This window comes from Xenopus tropicalis, chromosome 3 (genome assembly GCF_000004195.4).
Source record: "Xenopus tropicalis strain Nigerian chromosome 3, UCB_Xtro_10.0, whole genome shotgun sequence".
NCBI classification, from domain to species: Eukaryota; Metazoa; Chordata; class Amphibia; order Anura; family Pipidae; genus Xenopus; species Xenopus tropicalis.
In genome coordinates, this window is record NC_030679.2 from 144097965 (window position 1) to 144115148 (window position 17184).

At 46.8% G+C, this 17184-nt stretch overlaps 1 protein-coding gene across 1 annotated transcript; it reads right to left on the reverse strand.

Moving 5' to 3' along the window:
* Positions 1–1618: 1618 nt before the first annotated feature.
* Positions 1619–9142, reverse strand: LOC101735017 (NXPE family member 3). Its single transcript, XM_031898258.1, has 5 exons — positions 8657–9142; positions 5326–5546; positions 4930–5000; positions 4516–4731; positions 1619–2483 (listed from the first exon to the last, which is right to left on the reverse strand). The coding sequence occupies exons 1-5, from the start codon at positions 9140–9142 to the stop codon at positions 1951–1953; spliced, it is 1527 nt and encodes a 508-aa protein (XP_031754118.1). The 3' UTR covers positions 1619–1950.
* Between the last annotated feature and the right edge of the window lie 8042 nt (positions 9143–17184).

Sequence of the window (17184 nt, forward strand, 5' to 3'; positions counted from 1 at the left end):
GGAGTGTCACTACTCTCTCATTACTTTGTATTGGGGCAGAGGGGAATTGGTTTTCAGCCACTAGAGGGAGTGTCACTAGTCTCTCATTACTTTGTATTGGGGCAGAGGGGAATTGGTTTTCAGCCACTAGAGGGAGTGTAACTACTCTCTCATTACTTTGTATTGGGGCAGAGGGGAATTGGTTTTCAGCCACTAGAGGGAGTCTCACGACTTTCTCATTGCTTTGTATTGGGGCAGAGGTGAATTGGTTTACAGCCACTAGAGGGGGTGTCACTACTCTCTCATTGCTTTGTATTGGGGCAGAGGTGAATTGGTTTACAGCCACTAGAGGGAGTCACTACTCTCTCATTACTTTGTATTGGGGCAGAGGTGAATTGGTTTACAGCCACTAGAGGGAGTATCACTACTCTCTCATTACTTTGTATTGGGGCAGAGGTGAATTGGTTTTCAGCCACTAGAGGGAGTCTCACTACTCTCTCATTGCTTTGTATTGGGGCAGAGGTGAATTGGTTTACAGCCACTAGAGGGAGTGTCACTACTCTCTCATTACTTTGTATTGGGGCAGAGGTGAATTGGTTTTCAGCCACTAGAGGGAGTGTCACTACTCTCTCATTACTTTGTATTGGGGCAGAGGGGAATTGGTTTTAAGCCACTAGAGGGAGTGTCACTACTCTCTCATTACTTTGTATTGGGGCAGAGGGGAATTGGTTTTAAGCCACTAGAGTGAGTGTCACTACTCTCTCATTGCTTTGTATAGGGGCAGAGGTGAATTGGTTTACAGCCACTAGAGGGAGTGTCACTACTCTCTCATTACTTTGTATTGGGGCAGAGGTGAATTGGTTTTCAGCCACTAGAGGGAGTGTCACTACTCTCTCATTGCTTTGTATTGGGGCAGAGGGGAATTGGTTTTCAGCCACTAGAGGGAGTGTCACTACTCTTTCATTGCTTTGTATTGGGACAGAGGTGAATTGGTTTACAGCCACTAGAGGGAGTCACTACTCTCTCATTACTTTGTATTGGGGAAGAGATAAATTGGTTTTCAGCCACTAGAGGGAGTGTCACTACTCTCTCATTGCTTTGTATTGGGGCAGAGGTGAATTGGTTTACAGCCACTAGAGGGAGTCACTACTCTCTCATTACTTTGTATTGGGGCAGAGGGGAATTGGTTTTAAGCCACTAGAGGGAGTGTCACTACTCTCTCATTACTTTGTATTGGGGCAGAGGGGAATTGGTTTTCACCCACTAGAGGGAGTGTCACTACTCTCTCATTACTTTGTATTGGGGCAGAGGGGAATTGGTTTTCAGCCACTAGAGGGAGTCTTACAAACTCTCTCATTACTTTGTATTGGGGCAGAAATGATTTACAAAAGGCGTTTAAATGGTATATATGTGAACACAATTATTTAGAACTAAAATGAGGGCAAATGATTCGCAAAATAACTTTTAATCAATTAAGTTATGAAATATTACAAATATTATGAGGTCAGGTAGTTTACACTTTATACTGGGCCCAATAATAATATAATATTAGCCTCCCCCCCTAAACTCTGGGAATAAAAAACTACATTAGTATCCCCCTGGGCCCCCTAGCCATCCTGTGCCCCCCCCCCCACCCCCAGCAGTCACATGGTCTGACCCTGTCTGTATTTATTTTCTCCATTACATTGCAGCTAGGAAGGGGACTTCCTCTTAGACCAGAGGAAATGAAATATCACCATCAGTGTAGGAAGGGGTTCCTTAGTGTAAGGCCAGTCAATTCATACAGAATGTCCTACACAAGGTCCCATCTCCTTTTGGATCGGGTAGGGCCCTTTGTACCTCTTGTATTGGCTTTTTCACAGTGTTGAAGCAGAAGAACTAAGCAGCCATAGTTTGGGTCCACTAGAAATACAAGGAGGCCACTAGAAGTCTGTTTTGCCCTTGGCTCTAGATGTTAATCTCTATATGAGCTCATCTGGGGCAAATATAGGACAACATGAGGTCCACTTCATTCCTGATAACTGGAGCTCCTGGGTGGATATCTTCAGGCAGGTAATGGCAGGAGGTCATGTCCCAAACATCCAGGATAGTGACCGCCATCCCCTTGAACATAGCTCTGAGTAACAAGTCCAGCTGAAGGGAGAGCCAGTCACTGCCATAAATGGATTTGTAGCCGGTGTTAGCCGACTTAATCAGCACAGTGGTCTCAGGGCTCCGGAAGAGCAGAGAGGAAATTGCCCTCCGTAACCTTGACAACCTCTGTATGTAGACGCTAACTGGGTAGGTGGTGAAGTGGGCCCAGAGGGTAAAGACCACTACGGTTTGTGGTCCCCCACCAATCCCATACAGGTGGGCTGCCTCATAGTGCAGGTCGGAGATCATAGTCTTGGTGGTGCGCAAAGGGTTTCCATGGGCCCGCCATCTCATTACCAGGCCGGCATCTGGATCCACCGCCAGCAACGGGCCAGACTGGTAATTTACATGCAGATCAATTCTTTTCAGAGCTGAAGAAAGAATCAGAATTCTGTTTAGTCTTCTCTCCTGTTCTAGACTCTTCTATGTTCTAGGACTATCAACTGTAGCCAGTGAGTCTACTTTGTGCATTCATTCCGGCACCCTAACCCTACAGCATAATTCCCTTTATCTGTCATCAACACCCGCCCAAACACATTCCTTTCCCTATTCTAGAGGAGAAGATAAGTCCAAAGCAACTGGACTTTCTGAGTTTTCTTTGTAGGGAATTCCTGACATTTCAGACCAGCATTTCGTACATGACTGCAAATATGAAATGTTGTGAAACCACCGGGGAAGACAAAATGGCACCATACATTGCTGACAAGCAGCACCGGAGGCCCCTTCCTCTGCCGAGGGGTGGGTGTTCCTTACTACGCTGAACATGTATTTATTAACAAAGAATCCTGTTGTGTTGCTGTTGTATTTAACCAGCTGACCGGTAGGTGTTTCCTAGGGCCCCTCAATGAGTAACTGCCTCCTTCTAACATTTACTTTTTCTTTGACCTTCTATATCTTTACTTACCTTGACCTTTTAAGCCTTATTCTTCCTTTGACCTACATAACCTTATTTTACTGTTACTTTCTAACATTTACTTTTCCTTTGACCTTGTAACTACTGTTCTTCTGTTGACCTTCAGGCTCTTCTTCTCCCTTTGACCTTCTAACCCTAATTGTTTATAAAACTTACTTTGCCTTTGGCCTTCTAAACCTTAATGTTTCTGACCTTCTTATACTTACACTTACTTTTACCTTTCAAGACTTCCTTTGGCCTACTAACCCTTAGCCCCTAGCCTTCCTGTGACTTTGTACTCTTACTCCCCCTTTGACTTTCTCACACTTTTTCTTTCTTTCACCTTCCATCCCTTACTCTTCCTTTGACCTTCTAATTCTTTTTCTTTCTTTCACCTTCCATCCCTTACTCCCTCTTTGACCTTCTAACACTTTTTCTTTTTTTCATCTTCCATCCCTTACTCCTCCTTTGACCTTCTAATGCTTTTTCTTTCTTTTTACCTTCCATCCCTTACTCCTCCTTTGACCTTATAACACTTTCTTTTTTTCACCTTCCATCCCTTACTCCCCCTTTGACCTTCTAATGCTTTTTCTTTTTTTCACCTTCCATCCCTTACTCCTCCTTTGACCTTCTAACGCTTTTTCTTTCTTTCGCCTTCCATCCCTTACTCCTCCTTTGACCTTATAACACTTTCTTTTTTTCACCTTCCATCCCTTACTCCCCCTTTGACCTTCTAATGCTTTTTCTTTTTTTCACCTTCCATCCCTTACTCCTCCTTTGACCTTCTAACGCTTTTTCTTTCTTTCGCCTTCCATCCCTTACTCCTCCTTTGACCTTATAACACTTTCTTTTTTTCACCTTCCATCCCTTACTCCCCCTTTGACCTTCTAATGCTTTTTCTTTCTTTCCCCTTCCATCCCTTACTCCTCCTTTGACTTTCTCACACTTTTTCTTTTTTTCACCTTCCATCCCATACTCCCTCTTTGACCTTCTAACACTTTCTTTTTTTCATCTTCCATCCCTTACTCCCCCTTTGACCTTCTAATGCTTTTTCTTTTTTTCACCTTCCATCCCTTACTCCCCCTTTGACCTTCTAATGCTTTTTCTTTCTTTCACCTTCCATCCCTTACTCTTCCTTTGACCTACTCACCCATATTTTTCCTTTTACTTTCTAACCGTTAATATCCCTATGACCTTCTACCCATATGTATTCCCTTTGACCTTCTACCACTTAATCTGACTTTGACCTTCTAACCATTATCTTTCAAAACCTTCTAAACCTTTCTCTTCCTTTCACCTTGGCCTACACCTTTTCCCTAATTTATACTACACATGTTTCCATTGACCATATCAGCTTTGAAATTCTTTACATTCTCTGGTCAATCCACCTGGATGGACCAACCACCTAGTAGATATTGGACAAATGTCCAAACTATGGGTTATTGTACTTTATGAGCCCAACCACATTCTATGCACATAATACACTATACTGTATTGTCTCATGTTCTTACTTGGTATGAATCTCTCCAGATACTCAAACCACTGGCGTAGAGTAGAATCCCCAAACATGTGTATGTCCTTCCCTTTAAGGCAGGCACGAGCATCCGGCGGGCTGGGAAAATGTCTTCCCAGACAGATCAACGATGTCCAAATGTCATTGTAATAAAAGCCAGATGGCTGGCTGGGTTCCTGACCAGGAGAACAGACCTGAAGCCTGGATGTGAGGCCTACAAAAGATAGGTGGTACTGGGGGCAGGATAATATAAGTTGGGGAGGAGAGAGAGACAGAGAAAGCCAGGAAGTGCTGTTAGTGTAAGGGAGGTGGGTGGAAGAGGAGAAGGAAACACAAGATTTAGGACCAAGACATAAGAACATACAAGAGGCTCTACTGCTTATAGTTGCTCTGTGTATGGTTGGTCTCTTACCTGTAGAGTTGATGGCTGGGTCTATCTTGATCGAAGTAAAAGCTCCGTTAATATTCTGGGCAGTGACAGAACTGAGTGAGAGATATGGCAGTTTAGTTTTCCCAAAGGCAGGTTTCATGCTTAGTAGGTAGTCGGCTATCCAATCAAGCACGTAACTATAGAGGAAGCAGACCCCACAGTTGTGGGAGGACCCAATGGAGCAGACTGTGCTCGCCAAGCCCCTACGCTTTTTTTTTTTGCAGGGGGGCCCAAAGACAACTTGTATATTACATTTTCCCACATGCTTTCCCAGCAGGACTAGTGCAACAGTGAGTATAAGTCACCGGCCACAGTGTCTGTTTTATCTTAGATTTATTTCATAAAGGAAATTTAGGTCATCGTGTAGGTCCTACTCACCCACTGAGCAACGAATCCTCCAATGAGTTGGTCACTCTGCGGTACCCGCCCATGGAGTGATAGACCAATGAGTGGCAAGGCATCTTCTGGGGTTTTAAGCACTGCCAGGTGTCCCCACTTACAGGTTCATTGTAGTTACACACGTCTTGTCCTGGGAGCTCAATGTTACATTCTTTTTCCTCAGTGCTTCCATTGAAATGGAAATACCCATTAAAATACACCTGTGGGGCAAAATGACAACCAGGTTAGTCTACAAAATGTGCTGTCAATATGATCCAAGTGGTATAACAGCAGACAGGGTTTCTCATCCTTGGGTGCTATTCTCATAAATACCACTAGTTGGGGCAAGAGAGCATATTTAGGAATGCAAATTATTTCTGAATTCATATGATCTCTACAATGCTGAAATCTTCGCTTGCCTTCAAGAAATCAGTTTTTTGAAGGTTAAAGGAGTCCCGAGGGGGGGAGTGTAAAAAATCATTGCCTCTCATTGTATTTAAAGTATTTGGGGCTAAAGTTCTCACTCAGATAAAAGTGAGTGAGTGTAGGACCGGACAGACTGGGGGTGAGTGAGTGTAGGACAGGCCAGACCGGGGGTGAGTGAGTGTAGGACTGGCCAGACCGGGGGTGAGTGAGTGTAGGACAGGCCAGACCGGGGGTGAGTGTGTGTAGGACAGGCCAGACTGGGGGTGAGTGAGTGTAGGACAGGCCAGACTGGGGGTGAGTGAGTGTAGGACAGGCCAGACTGGGGGTGAGTGAGTGTAGGACTGGCCAGACTGGGGGTGAGTGAGTGTAGGACAGGCCAGACTGGGGGTGAGTGAGTGTAGGACTGGCCAGACTGGGGGTGAGCGAGTGTAGGACAGACCGGGGGTGAGTGAGTGTAGGACTGGCCAGACTGGGGGTGAGTGAGTGTAGGACTGGCCAGACTGGGGGTGAGTGAGTGTAGGACAGGCCAGACCGGGGGTGAGTGAGTGTAGGACTGGCCAGACTGGGGGTGAGTGAGTGTAGGACAGGCCAGACTGGGGGTGAGTGAGTGTAGGACAGGCCAGACTGGGGGTGAGTGAGTGTAGGACAGGCCAGACTGGGGGTGAGTGAGTGTAGGACTGGCCAGACTGGGGGTGAGTGAGTGTAGGACAGCCAGACCGGGGGTGAGTGAGTGTAGGACAGGCCAGACCGGGGGTGAGTGAGTGTAGGACAGGCCAGACCGGGGGTGAGTGAGTGTAGGACAGGCCAGACCGGGGGTGAGTGAGTGTAGGACAGGCCAGACCGGGGGTGAGTGAGTGTAGGACAGGCCAGACCGGGGGTGAGTGAGTGTAGGACAGGCCAGACCGGGGGTGAGTGAGCGTAGGACAGGCCAGACCGGGGTGAGTGAGTGTAGGACTGGCCAGACCGGGGGTGAGTGAGTGTAGGACTGGCCAGACTGGGGGTGAGCGAGTGTAGGACAGGCCAGACCGGGGGTGAGTGAGTGTAGGACAGGCCAGACCGGGGGTGAGCGAGTGTAGGACAGGCCAGACCGGGGTGAGTGAGTGACAGGCCAGACTGGGGGTGAGTGAGTGTAGGACAGGCCAGACTGGGGGTGAAGCGAGTGGTAGGACAGGCCAGACCGGGGGTGAGTGAGTGTAGGCCAGACCGGGGTGTGAGTGAGTGTAGGACATGCCAGACCAGGGGTGAGTGAGTGTAGGCCAGACCGGGGGTGAGTGAGTGTAGGCCAGACCGGGGGTGAGTGAGTGTAGGCCAGACCGGGGGTGAGTGAGTGTAGGACAGGGCCAGACCGGGGGTGAGTGAGTGTTGGACAGGCCAGACCGGGGGTGAGTGAGTGTAGGACAGGCCAGACCGGGGTGAGTGAGTGTAGGACATGCCAGACCAGGGGTGAGTGAGTGTAGGACAGGGACAGACCGGGGTGAGTGAGTGTAGGACATGCCAGACCGGGGTGAGTGAGTGTAGGACAGGACAGACCGGGGTGAGTGAGTGTAGGACAGGCCAGACCGGGGTGAGTGAGTGTAGGACAGGCCAGACCGGGGGTGAGTGAGTGTAGGACAGGACAGACCGGGGTGAGTGAGTGAGTGTAGGACAGGCCAGACCGGGGGTGAGTGAGTGTAGGACAGGACAGACCGGGGGTGAGTGAGTGTAGGACATGCCAGACCGGGGGTGAGTGAGTGTAGACAGGACAGACGGGGTGAGTGAGTGTAGGACAGGCCAGACTGGGGGTGAGTGAGTGTAGGACAGGCCAGACCGGGGGTGAGTGAGTGTAGGACATGCCAGACCAGGGGTGAGTGAGTGTAGGCCAGACCGGGGGTGAGTGAGTGTAGGACATGCCAGACCAGGGGTGAGTGAGTGTAGGCCAGACCGGGGGTGAGTGAGTGTAGGACAGGCCAGACTGGGGGTGAGTGAGTGTAGGACAGGCCAGACCGGGGGTGAGTGAGTGTAGGACAGGCCAGACCGGGGGTGAGTGAGTGTAGGCCAGACCGGGGGTGAGTGAGTGTAGGACAGGCCAGACCGGGGGTGAGTGAGTGTAGGACAGGCCAGACCGGGGGTGAGTGAGTGTAGGCCAGACCGGGGGTGAGTGAGTGTAGGCCAGACCGGGGGTGAGTGAGTGTAGGCCAGACCGGGGGTGAGTGTGACACAGTTGGGCAGCTTTTATATATTGCAATATATGGACAAACAATCCCTGTTGCTTAAAGGGGAGGGCATTGCTTGGTAGTTTAATGCACAGAATGGGTTAATGCCCTATGTATATTGATAATGGGGGAGTGCAGAGGGGCTCTTTTTGCTGTCTATATGAATTTTGTGGTTATTACACCCATACCTAATGGTTAAAAATGTAGTGATGAGCAACTTTCCCGTGTTTGCAAAAGTAAAGGGGATACAAATCACTGAATGACATGATGGGGGGAGGTAGAAGAGGGATAGACTGGCCCTTCCTTCTCTCACCCCTCCCTGAATGTATTATTCTCCTTTTACCTCTATGCTTCTTGACTTGACCCCCCTTCAACCATAGTCCCTCTACTTTTCCATCCATCTATCTGCCCCTGTCCCTCCCAAGCCTACAAAGATCCTTCAGGAGTAGAGATGCTGTAATAGGACTAAAAGGGTCTCTCTTGCCCAACCTTTCTCTAGTAAATCACTCATGTCACCAGGGGACAATAAGTTCAGTTTTGACATTTCTGCAGGGTCTTGGATAATGGAGAATACCCATAACAGGCCAACGCTAGGTAGACTTGAGGGCCCAGAAAAGCCTAATCCCTCCTATCAATGTTCTGCTATAGCGATGGGCCATACCATTATTGGCAACTATAGGGGACATTTGTTTTACACAACATCACTCATTCACCTTCTCGGGATGACTCTCTCTTTTGTCCTTAAGGACAGACACAGCCTCACTTGAGTGAATCAGCCTGATGTTCACCTGGGCCTCCCCTTCCCACGGAAGAAGAAACGTTGCCAAATAGGTGCCATTGTTAAGATCCGTTACACGTCCTGTGACCCCAGCTTTAATCACTGGGGAATGCAGCTTGGCTTGGAAGAAGTCCCCACCATAGGACTTGATATTTCCATAGTGATCTTTGGCCATTATAAGAACCTCTAATGTTTCCCCCGCGCGGTATATGGAACGTGGACTGAGCAGCTCGTACCGACACTCCTTGGGGTTGGTGGAAAGACTGAAGTCGGTGATGGAAGATGGAGGTGAAGGCCAGTCTATCAGTTTGAGAAGGTCTGCAAACTCTTCTGATCCTTGATTTGTAAGGTTGTTGTCCACCCAATGGGAATCACTGGATTTGTTGGGAGGAGATAGATAGAAATGATCCAAAGATTCCATCGGCAGATTTCTGTAGATAAACTATAAATTATATCAGTAAATGACCAGTTGTAGCCTCGCTTAGTTTACCATAGACTGCCATAGTAGGGGGGTACATTATCCCTTATAATACATGAGTGATACTCAGAGTTCCCTGTATAACTCAGCCTGCAGCCTTGTGCCTTTATATGGGCACAGAACCCCTCAGTGACTGCTAATATCCTTATCATTTACAGTAGGGGGTACATTATCCCTTATAATACATGAGTGATACTCAGAGTTCCCTGTATAACTCAGCCTGCAGCCTTGTGCCTTTATATGGGGGGCACAGAACCCCTCAGTGACTGCTAATATCCTTATCATTTACAGTAGGGGGGTACATTATCCCTTATAATACATGAGTGATACTCAGAGTTCCCTGTATAACTCAGCCTGCAGCCTTGTGCCTTTATATGGGGCACAGAACCCCTCAGTGACTGCTAATATCCTTATCATTTACAGTAGGGGGTACATTATCCCTTATAATACATGAGTGATACTCAGAGTTCCCTGTATAACTCAGCCTGCAGCCTTGTGCCTTTATATGGGGCACAGAACCCCTCAGTGACTGCTAATATCCTTATCATTTACAGTAGGGGGTACATTATCCCTTATAATACATGAGTGATACTCAGAGTTCCCTGTATAACTCAGCCTGCAGCCTTGTGCCTTTATATGGGCACAGAACCCCTCAGTGACTGCTAATATCCTTATCATTTACAGTAGGGGGTACATTATCCCTTATAATACATGAGTGATACTCAGAGTTCCCTGTATAACTCAGCCTGCAGCCTTGTGCCTTTATATGGGCACAGAACCCCTCAGTGACTGCTAATATCCTTTTCATTTACAGTAGGGGTACATTATCCCTTATAATACATGAGTGATACTCAGAGTTCCCTGTATAACTCAGCCTGCAGCCTTGTGCCTTTATATGGGCACAGAACCCCTCAGTGACTGCTAATATCCTTATCATTTACAGTAGGGGGTACATTATCCCTTATAATACATGAGTGATACTCAGAGTTCCCTGTATAACTCAGCCTGCAGCCTTGTGCCTTTATATGGGGGCACAGAACCCCTCAGTGACTGCTAATATCCTTATCATTTACAGTAGGGGGTACATTATCCCTTATAATACATGAGTGATACTCAGAGTTCCCTGTATTACTCAGCCTGCAGCCTTGTGCCTTTATATGGGGGGCACAGAACCCCTCAGTGACTGCTAATATCCTTATCATTTACAGTAGGGGGTACATTATCCCTTATAATACATGAGTGATACTCAGAGTTCCCTGTATAACTCAGCCTGCAGCCTTGTGCCTTTATATGGGGGCACAGAACCCCTCAGTGACTGCTAATATCCTTATCATTTACAGTAGGGGGTACATTATCCCTTATAATACATGAGTGATACTCAGAGTTCCCTGTATAACTCAGCCTGCAGCCTTGTGCCTTTATATGGGGCACAGAACCCTCAGTGACTGCTAATATCCTTATCATTTACAGTAGGGGGTACATTATCCCTTATAATACATGAGTGATACTCAGAGTTCCCTGTATAACTCAGCCTGCAGCCTTGTGCCTTTATATGGGCACAGAACCCCTCAGTGACTGCTAATATCCTTATCATTTACAGTAGGGGGTACATTATCCCTTATAATACATGAGTGATACTCAGAGTTCCCTGTATAACTCAGCCTGCAGCCTTGTGCCTTTATATGGGGGCACAGAACCCCTCAGTGACTGCTAATATCCTTATCATTTACAGTAGGGGGTACATTATCCCTTATAATACATGAGTGATACTCAGAGTTCCCTGTATAACTCAGCCTGCAGCCTTGTGCCTTTATATGGGGCACAGAACCCTCAGTGACTGCTAATATCCTTATCATTTACAGTAGGGGGTACATTATCCCTTATAATACATGAGTGATACTCAGAGTTCCCTGTATAACTCAGCCTGCAGCCTTGTGCCTTTATATGGGCACAGAACCCCTCAGTGACTGCTAATATCCTTATCATTTACAGTAGGGGGTACATTATCCCTTATAATACATGAGTGATACTCAGAGTTCCCTGTATAACTCAGCCTGCAGCCTTGTGCCTTTATATGGGCACAGAACCCTCAGTGACTGCTAATATCCTTATCATTTACAGTAGGGGGTACATTATCCCTTATAATACATGAGTGATACTCAGAGTTCCCTGTATAACTCAGCCTGCAGCCTTGTGCCTTTATATGGGCACAGAACCCTCAGTGACTGCTAATATCCTTATCATTTACAGTAGGGGGTACATTATCCCTTATAATACATGAGTGATACTCAGAGTTCCCTGTATAACTCAGCCTGCAGCCTTGTGCCTTTATATGGGGGGCACAGAACCCCTCAGTGACTGCTAATATCCTTATCATTTACAGTAGGGGGTACATTATCCCTTATAATACATGAGTGATACTCAGAGTTCCCTGTATAACTCAGCCTGCAGCCTTGTGCCTTTATATGGGGGGCACAGAACCCCTCAGTGACTGCTAATATCCTTATCATTTACAGTAGGGGGTACATTATCCCTTATAATACATGAGTGATACTCAGAGTTCCCTGTATAACTCAGCCTGCAGCCTTGTGCCTTTATATGGGCACAGAACCCCTCAGTGACTGCTAATATCCTTATCATTTACAGTAGGGGGTACATTATCCCTTATAATACATGAGTGATACTCAGAGTTCCCTGTATAACTCAGCCTGCAGCCTTGTGCCTTTATATGGGGGGCACAGAACCCCTCAGTGACTGCTAATATCCTTATCATTTACAGTAGGGGGTACATTATCCCTTATAATACATGAGTGATACTCAGAGTTCCCTGTATAACTCAGCCTGCAGCCTTGTGCCTTTATATGGGGGGCACAGAACCCCTCAGTGACTGCTAATATCCTTATCATTTACAGTAGGGGGTACATTATCCCTTATAATACATGAGTGATACTCAGAGTTCCCTGTATAACTCAGCCTGCAGCCTTGTGCCTTTATATGGGCACAGAACCCCTCAGTGACTGCTAATATCCTTATCATTTACAGTAGGGGGTACAGTATCCCTTATAATACATGAGTGATACTCAGAGTTCCCTGTATAACTCAGCCTGCAGCCTTGTGCCTTTATATGGGCACAGAACCCCTCAGTGACTGCTAATATCCTTATCATTTACAGTAGGGGGTACATTATCCCCTATAATACACAAGTGATACTCAGAGTCATAGTTTATATATGCTAGAATAATGAAAAGGAAGTAAATGTTAGTTATACAGTATAAAGGCCTATACAGGGCTGTAGTGATACATTTCACACCCACACTTGGTTATAGCTACTCTGGGGGCCCCTGCAGATTATAGGTACCAAGGAATTATACCCCTAGCTAATGCACACACTGTTATAGAACATTCCCCACATCTGTAATTGTCAATGTGGGTTAGGGGGAGGCAACTCCTCCCCTTCTGTGACATCACTGATGAGTTCATGCAAAGAGCCTTTGGATTGGGTCTGTTTTGGGGTGTAAATAGTCAATTAATATCCTATGTTCCCATTGTTGGAAGAGGGGGTACTGCTATTATGAGCTTGTGATGTAGTGGGAGGAGTTTAGATTGTGGGCAGGATTTGGCATGATTGGCGAATGACCGGGGCAGATTGGGGGTGTGGCTATGCACATGTACATTAGGGGCATTTTTTTTTTATTTGTGCCCATTTTACTTGTTGACAGGACCCACCACCCAGGGGGCTAATATTTGGGGCTCCCTAATGGGAGTACGGGGCCCCAGGATTCTTGATCAAGGCCCTGGTAATAGGCGTATACAGTATTTCAATTAGTCTTCCTATTTAATTGTTTGTGTTTTTGTATGTTTGAAATGTAAATACTTATCCGGTTGCTTTGAATAAATACCCTAACGACCAGGATGCAAACCTGAATAGCAGAGAGTGTAAACAGAAAGATAGAAATCACAATCACATTCAAAATAAAGAAATAGATGGAAAGGCCACATTCTCCCTATGAACACCAGACCTGCCATATTTTGCCCTGACGTCAGGTAATTATAGGTTGGTCCCACCCTGTGGGGCTGTTATTGTGCGACTGAATGTCCTAGAAATACTTTAGAGAGCTCTAGTATTTATCCATAATATACCAAATTAAACAGGTTTGTCTTCACGAAAAGAAGAATGGTGCCCCTAATGCTATGGTACCCATGGGCTTTATGGATAAAATACTGGGGAACCCCCTACAAACAGCACCGAGTCGTGTCCCGTACTTGTAAATAAACCCCACTATTTCTTATAGTTAGCCAGCAGATTCTACCAGTTAACCAATAAATCATATATTCTACCAGTTAACCAATATTATATATTCTACCAGTTAACCAATATTATATATTCTACCTATATCAACCAACAGATTTTGTATTATACCAATAGATTTTTTATTCTACCAATTAACCAACAGATTTTTTATTCTACCAATTAACCAATAGAATTTTTATTCTACCAATTAACCAATACATTTTTGATTCTACCAATTACCAATACATTATATATTCTACCAATTAACCAACAGGTTAATTATTCTACCAATTAACGAACAGATTTTTTTATTCTACCAATTAACTAATATTATATATTCTACCTATTAACCAATAAATTAAATTTTCTACCAATCAACCAATACAATTATATATCCTACCAATTAACCAACAGATTACACATGCCATATTACAATATATAAACTGTTTGACGCCAAAGCCTTTTCCAGTAACTGAGGCGCAGAATTCCCATGAGCCCCTAATTCCTGCTCGTTGCCTATTGGCTCAGCATTTACAGACTCCCTTTAGGGATTCAACAGTTCAACAATTAAGGGACCCCCTTAATACCACTGGCGGGTACGGTGGCTCATTGAACCCATTCCCCCTGCAGGGTTCAGTTCTAAGCGAGGCATTATCAGCAGGTTGTATGTTCCCCCTGTAGCTACACGGGTGTGCCCTGGTTACCGTACAGATAACAGCAATACAAATATGTGTATTGTGAAAAAAAAAGTGTGATATTATTGTTTTTTCCCTTAGGGCAGGGACTAGTGTAGTTGCAAACAGAATCTTTAGAAAGCACTGCATAACCTGTCGCAGCAATATATATATATATATACAATACATACTGAATAGACCACATCCCCTGCCATTGTAAGACAATCTTATGGCACCACCAAATGGGTGAAGGAGAGTTGAAGATTGTTAGAGATCAAGGGCTCAACAACCCATATAACTTTCAGTATATTATGCCCCCATCCCCATTACACTTACCCCAGCCATGAATGCCAGGCAGCACAGGAGAAGGAAGAAGTTCTTCCCAGCAAATCTCATGGTGCAAGCGTGTCCCTGGCTGTATGTTACACGCGTGTGTATTGCCAGAGAGCACTTACAGCAGCACTGAGAGAAGGCAGGTACCTGTGCAATGGGAATGAAGCCCTGCCTGCCTCTCTGTGGGATATTCAGTTCCTCTACTCCCAGCAGCTCTGTCCCTGCCCTCTGAGCCCTGTCTGTCTGCCTGTATTTGCCTCTACGGAACTGCACTCCCTGCGCTGCCTTAATGGCTTATATATTGCCAAAGATTTAAATTCTATAAATGTAAAATTTTTCCCCCGAGCCAGAAACGTCTCTACACATGTGGGATAGCAGGAATAGTAGGGAGAGATGGTGCCTATAGTAGCAGTGGGATAATAGCCTCTGGGAAGGGACTGGGGCTGTGGGATAGCAGGTATAGTAGGGAGAGATGGTGCCTATAGTAGCAGTGGGGGGATAATAGCCTCTGGGAAGGGACTGGGGCTGTGGGATAGCAGGTATAGTAGGGAGAGATGGTGCCTATAGTAGCAGTGGGGGGATAATAGCCTCTGGGAAGGGACTGGGGCTGTGGGATAGCAGGTATAGTAGGGAGAGATGGTGCCTATAGTAGCAGTGGGGGGATAATAGCCTCTGGGAAGGGACTGGGGCTGTGGGATAGCAGGTATAGTAGGGAGAGATGGTGCCTATAGTAGCAGTGGGGGGATAATAGCCTCTGGGAAGGGACTGGGGTTGTGGGATAGCAGGTATAGTAGGGAGAGATGGTGCCTATAGTAGCAGTGGGGGGATAATAGCCTCTGGGAAGGGACTGGGGCTGTGGGATAGCAGGTATAGTAGGGAGAGATGGTGCCTATAGTAGCAGTGGGATAATAGCCTCTGGGAAGGGACTGCGGCTGTGGGATAGCAGGTATAGTAGGGAGAGATGGTGCCTATAGTAGCAGTGGGGGGATAATAGCCTCTGGGAAGGGACTGGGGCTGTGGGATAGCAGGTATAGTAGGGAGAGATGCGTGCCTATAGTAGCAGTGGGATAATAGCCTCTGGGAAGGGACTGGGGCTTGGATAGCAGGTATAGTAGGGAGAGATGGTGCCTATAGTAGCAGTGGGGGATAATAGCCTCTGGGAAGGGACTGGGGCTGTGGGATAGCAGGTATAGTAGGGAGAGATGGTGCCTATAGTAGCAGTGGGGGGATAATAGCCTCTGGGAAGGGACTGCGGCTGTGGGAATAGCAGGTATAGTAGGGAGAGATGGTGCCTATAGTAGCAGTGGGGGATAATAGCCTCTGGGAAGGGACTGGGGCTGTGGGATAGCAGGTATAGTAGGGAGAGATGGTGCCTATAGTAGCAGTGGGGATAATAGCCTCTGGGAAGGGACTGGGGCTGTGGGATAGCAGGTATAGTAGGGAGAGATGGTGGCCTATAGTAGCAGTGGGGGGATAATAGCCTCTGGGAAGGGACTGGGGCTGTGGGATAGCAGGTATAGTAGGGAGAGATGGTGCCTATAGTAGCAGTGGGGGGATAATAGCCTCTGGGAAGGGAGTGTGGCTGTGGGATAGCAGGTATAAGTAAGGGAGAGATGGTGCCTATAGTAGCAGTGGGGGGATAATAGCCTCTGGGAAGGGACTGGGGCTGTGGGATAGCAGGTATAAGTAGGGAGAGATGGTGCCTATAGTAGCAGTGGGGGGGATAATAGCCTCTGGGAAGGGACTGGGGCTGTGGGATAGCAGGTATAGTAGGGAGAGATGGTGCCTATAGTAGCAGTGGGGGGATAATAGCCTCTGGGAAGGGACTGGGGCTGTGGGATAGCAGGTATAGTAGGGAGAGATGGTGCCTATAGTAGCAGTGGGGGGGATTAATAGCCTCTGGAAGGGACTGGGGCTGTGGATAGCAGGTATAGTAGGGAGAGATGGTGCCTATAGTAGCAGTGGGGGGATAATAGCCTCTGGGAAGGGACTGGGGCTGTGGGATAGCAGGTATAGTAGGGAGAGATGGTGCCTATAGTAGCAGTGGGATAATAGCCTCTGGGAAGGGACTGGGGCTGTGGGATAGCAGGTATAGTAGGGAGAGATGGTGCCTATAGTAGCAGTGGGGGGATAATAGCCTCTGGGAAGGGACTGGGGCTGTGGGATAGCAGGTATAGTAGGGAGAGATGGTGCCTATAGTAGCAGTGGGGGGATAATGTCAGTTGAAGCCTTTGGATATATCGCTATGCTAAACAAAGAAAGGTTTGGGACAGTTGGTGTCACTAAAACAAACAAAGAAGAGAGTCACCAACTAAATCCATGTGAATAATACTGACCATCTCCCAGAAAACTGGTTTAACGAGAATATGTTAAGCTTGGAAATCCCATGGGACAGTGACAGCTACGTGTGGCACTCAGTATAACAGGGGATTGAGAATGAATGGAGACCTATGGGAAGGGAAATGTCCCTTGGTCTATAGAAGGGATCCCCAACCTTCCTTACTCGGGAGCCACTGTCACATGTAAAAAGACTTGGGGAGCAACACAAGCACCATAAAAGTTCATGGAGGAGCCAAATAAGGGCTGTGATTGGCTATTAGGCAGCCTCTATGCACACTATGCCACTGGGAGCAACATCCAAGGGGTTGGGGAGCAACATGTTGCCCTCGGGCCACTGGTTGGGGATC

Excerpts from the sequence above, each read along its gene's own strand:
- LOC101735017 (XM_031898258.1), bottom strand. The coding sequence starts at position 9,142 with ATGGAATCTTTGGATCATTTCTATCTATCTCCTCCCAACAAATCCAGT. Across the intron at positions 5,001-5,325 it reads GAGGATTCGTTGCTCAGTGG|TTCTGTCACTGCCCAGAATA; the intron begins GTGAGTAGGACC and ends TCTCTCACTCAG. Across the intron at positions 4,732-4,929 it reads CCCAGCCATCAACTCTACAG|GCCTCACATCCAGGCTTCAG; the intron begins GTAAGAGACCAA and ends TATCTTTTGTAG.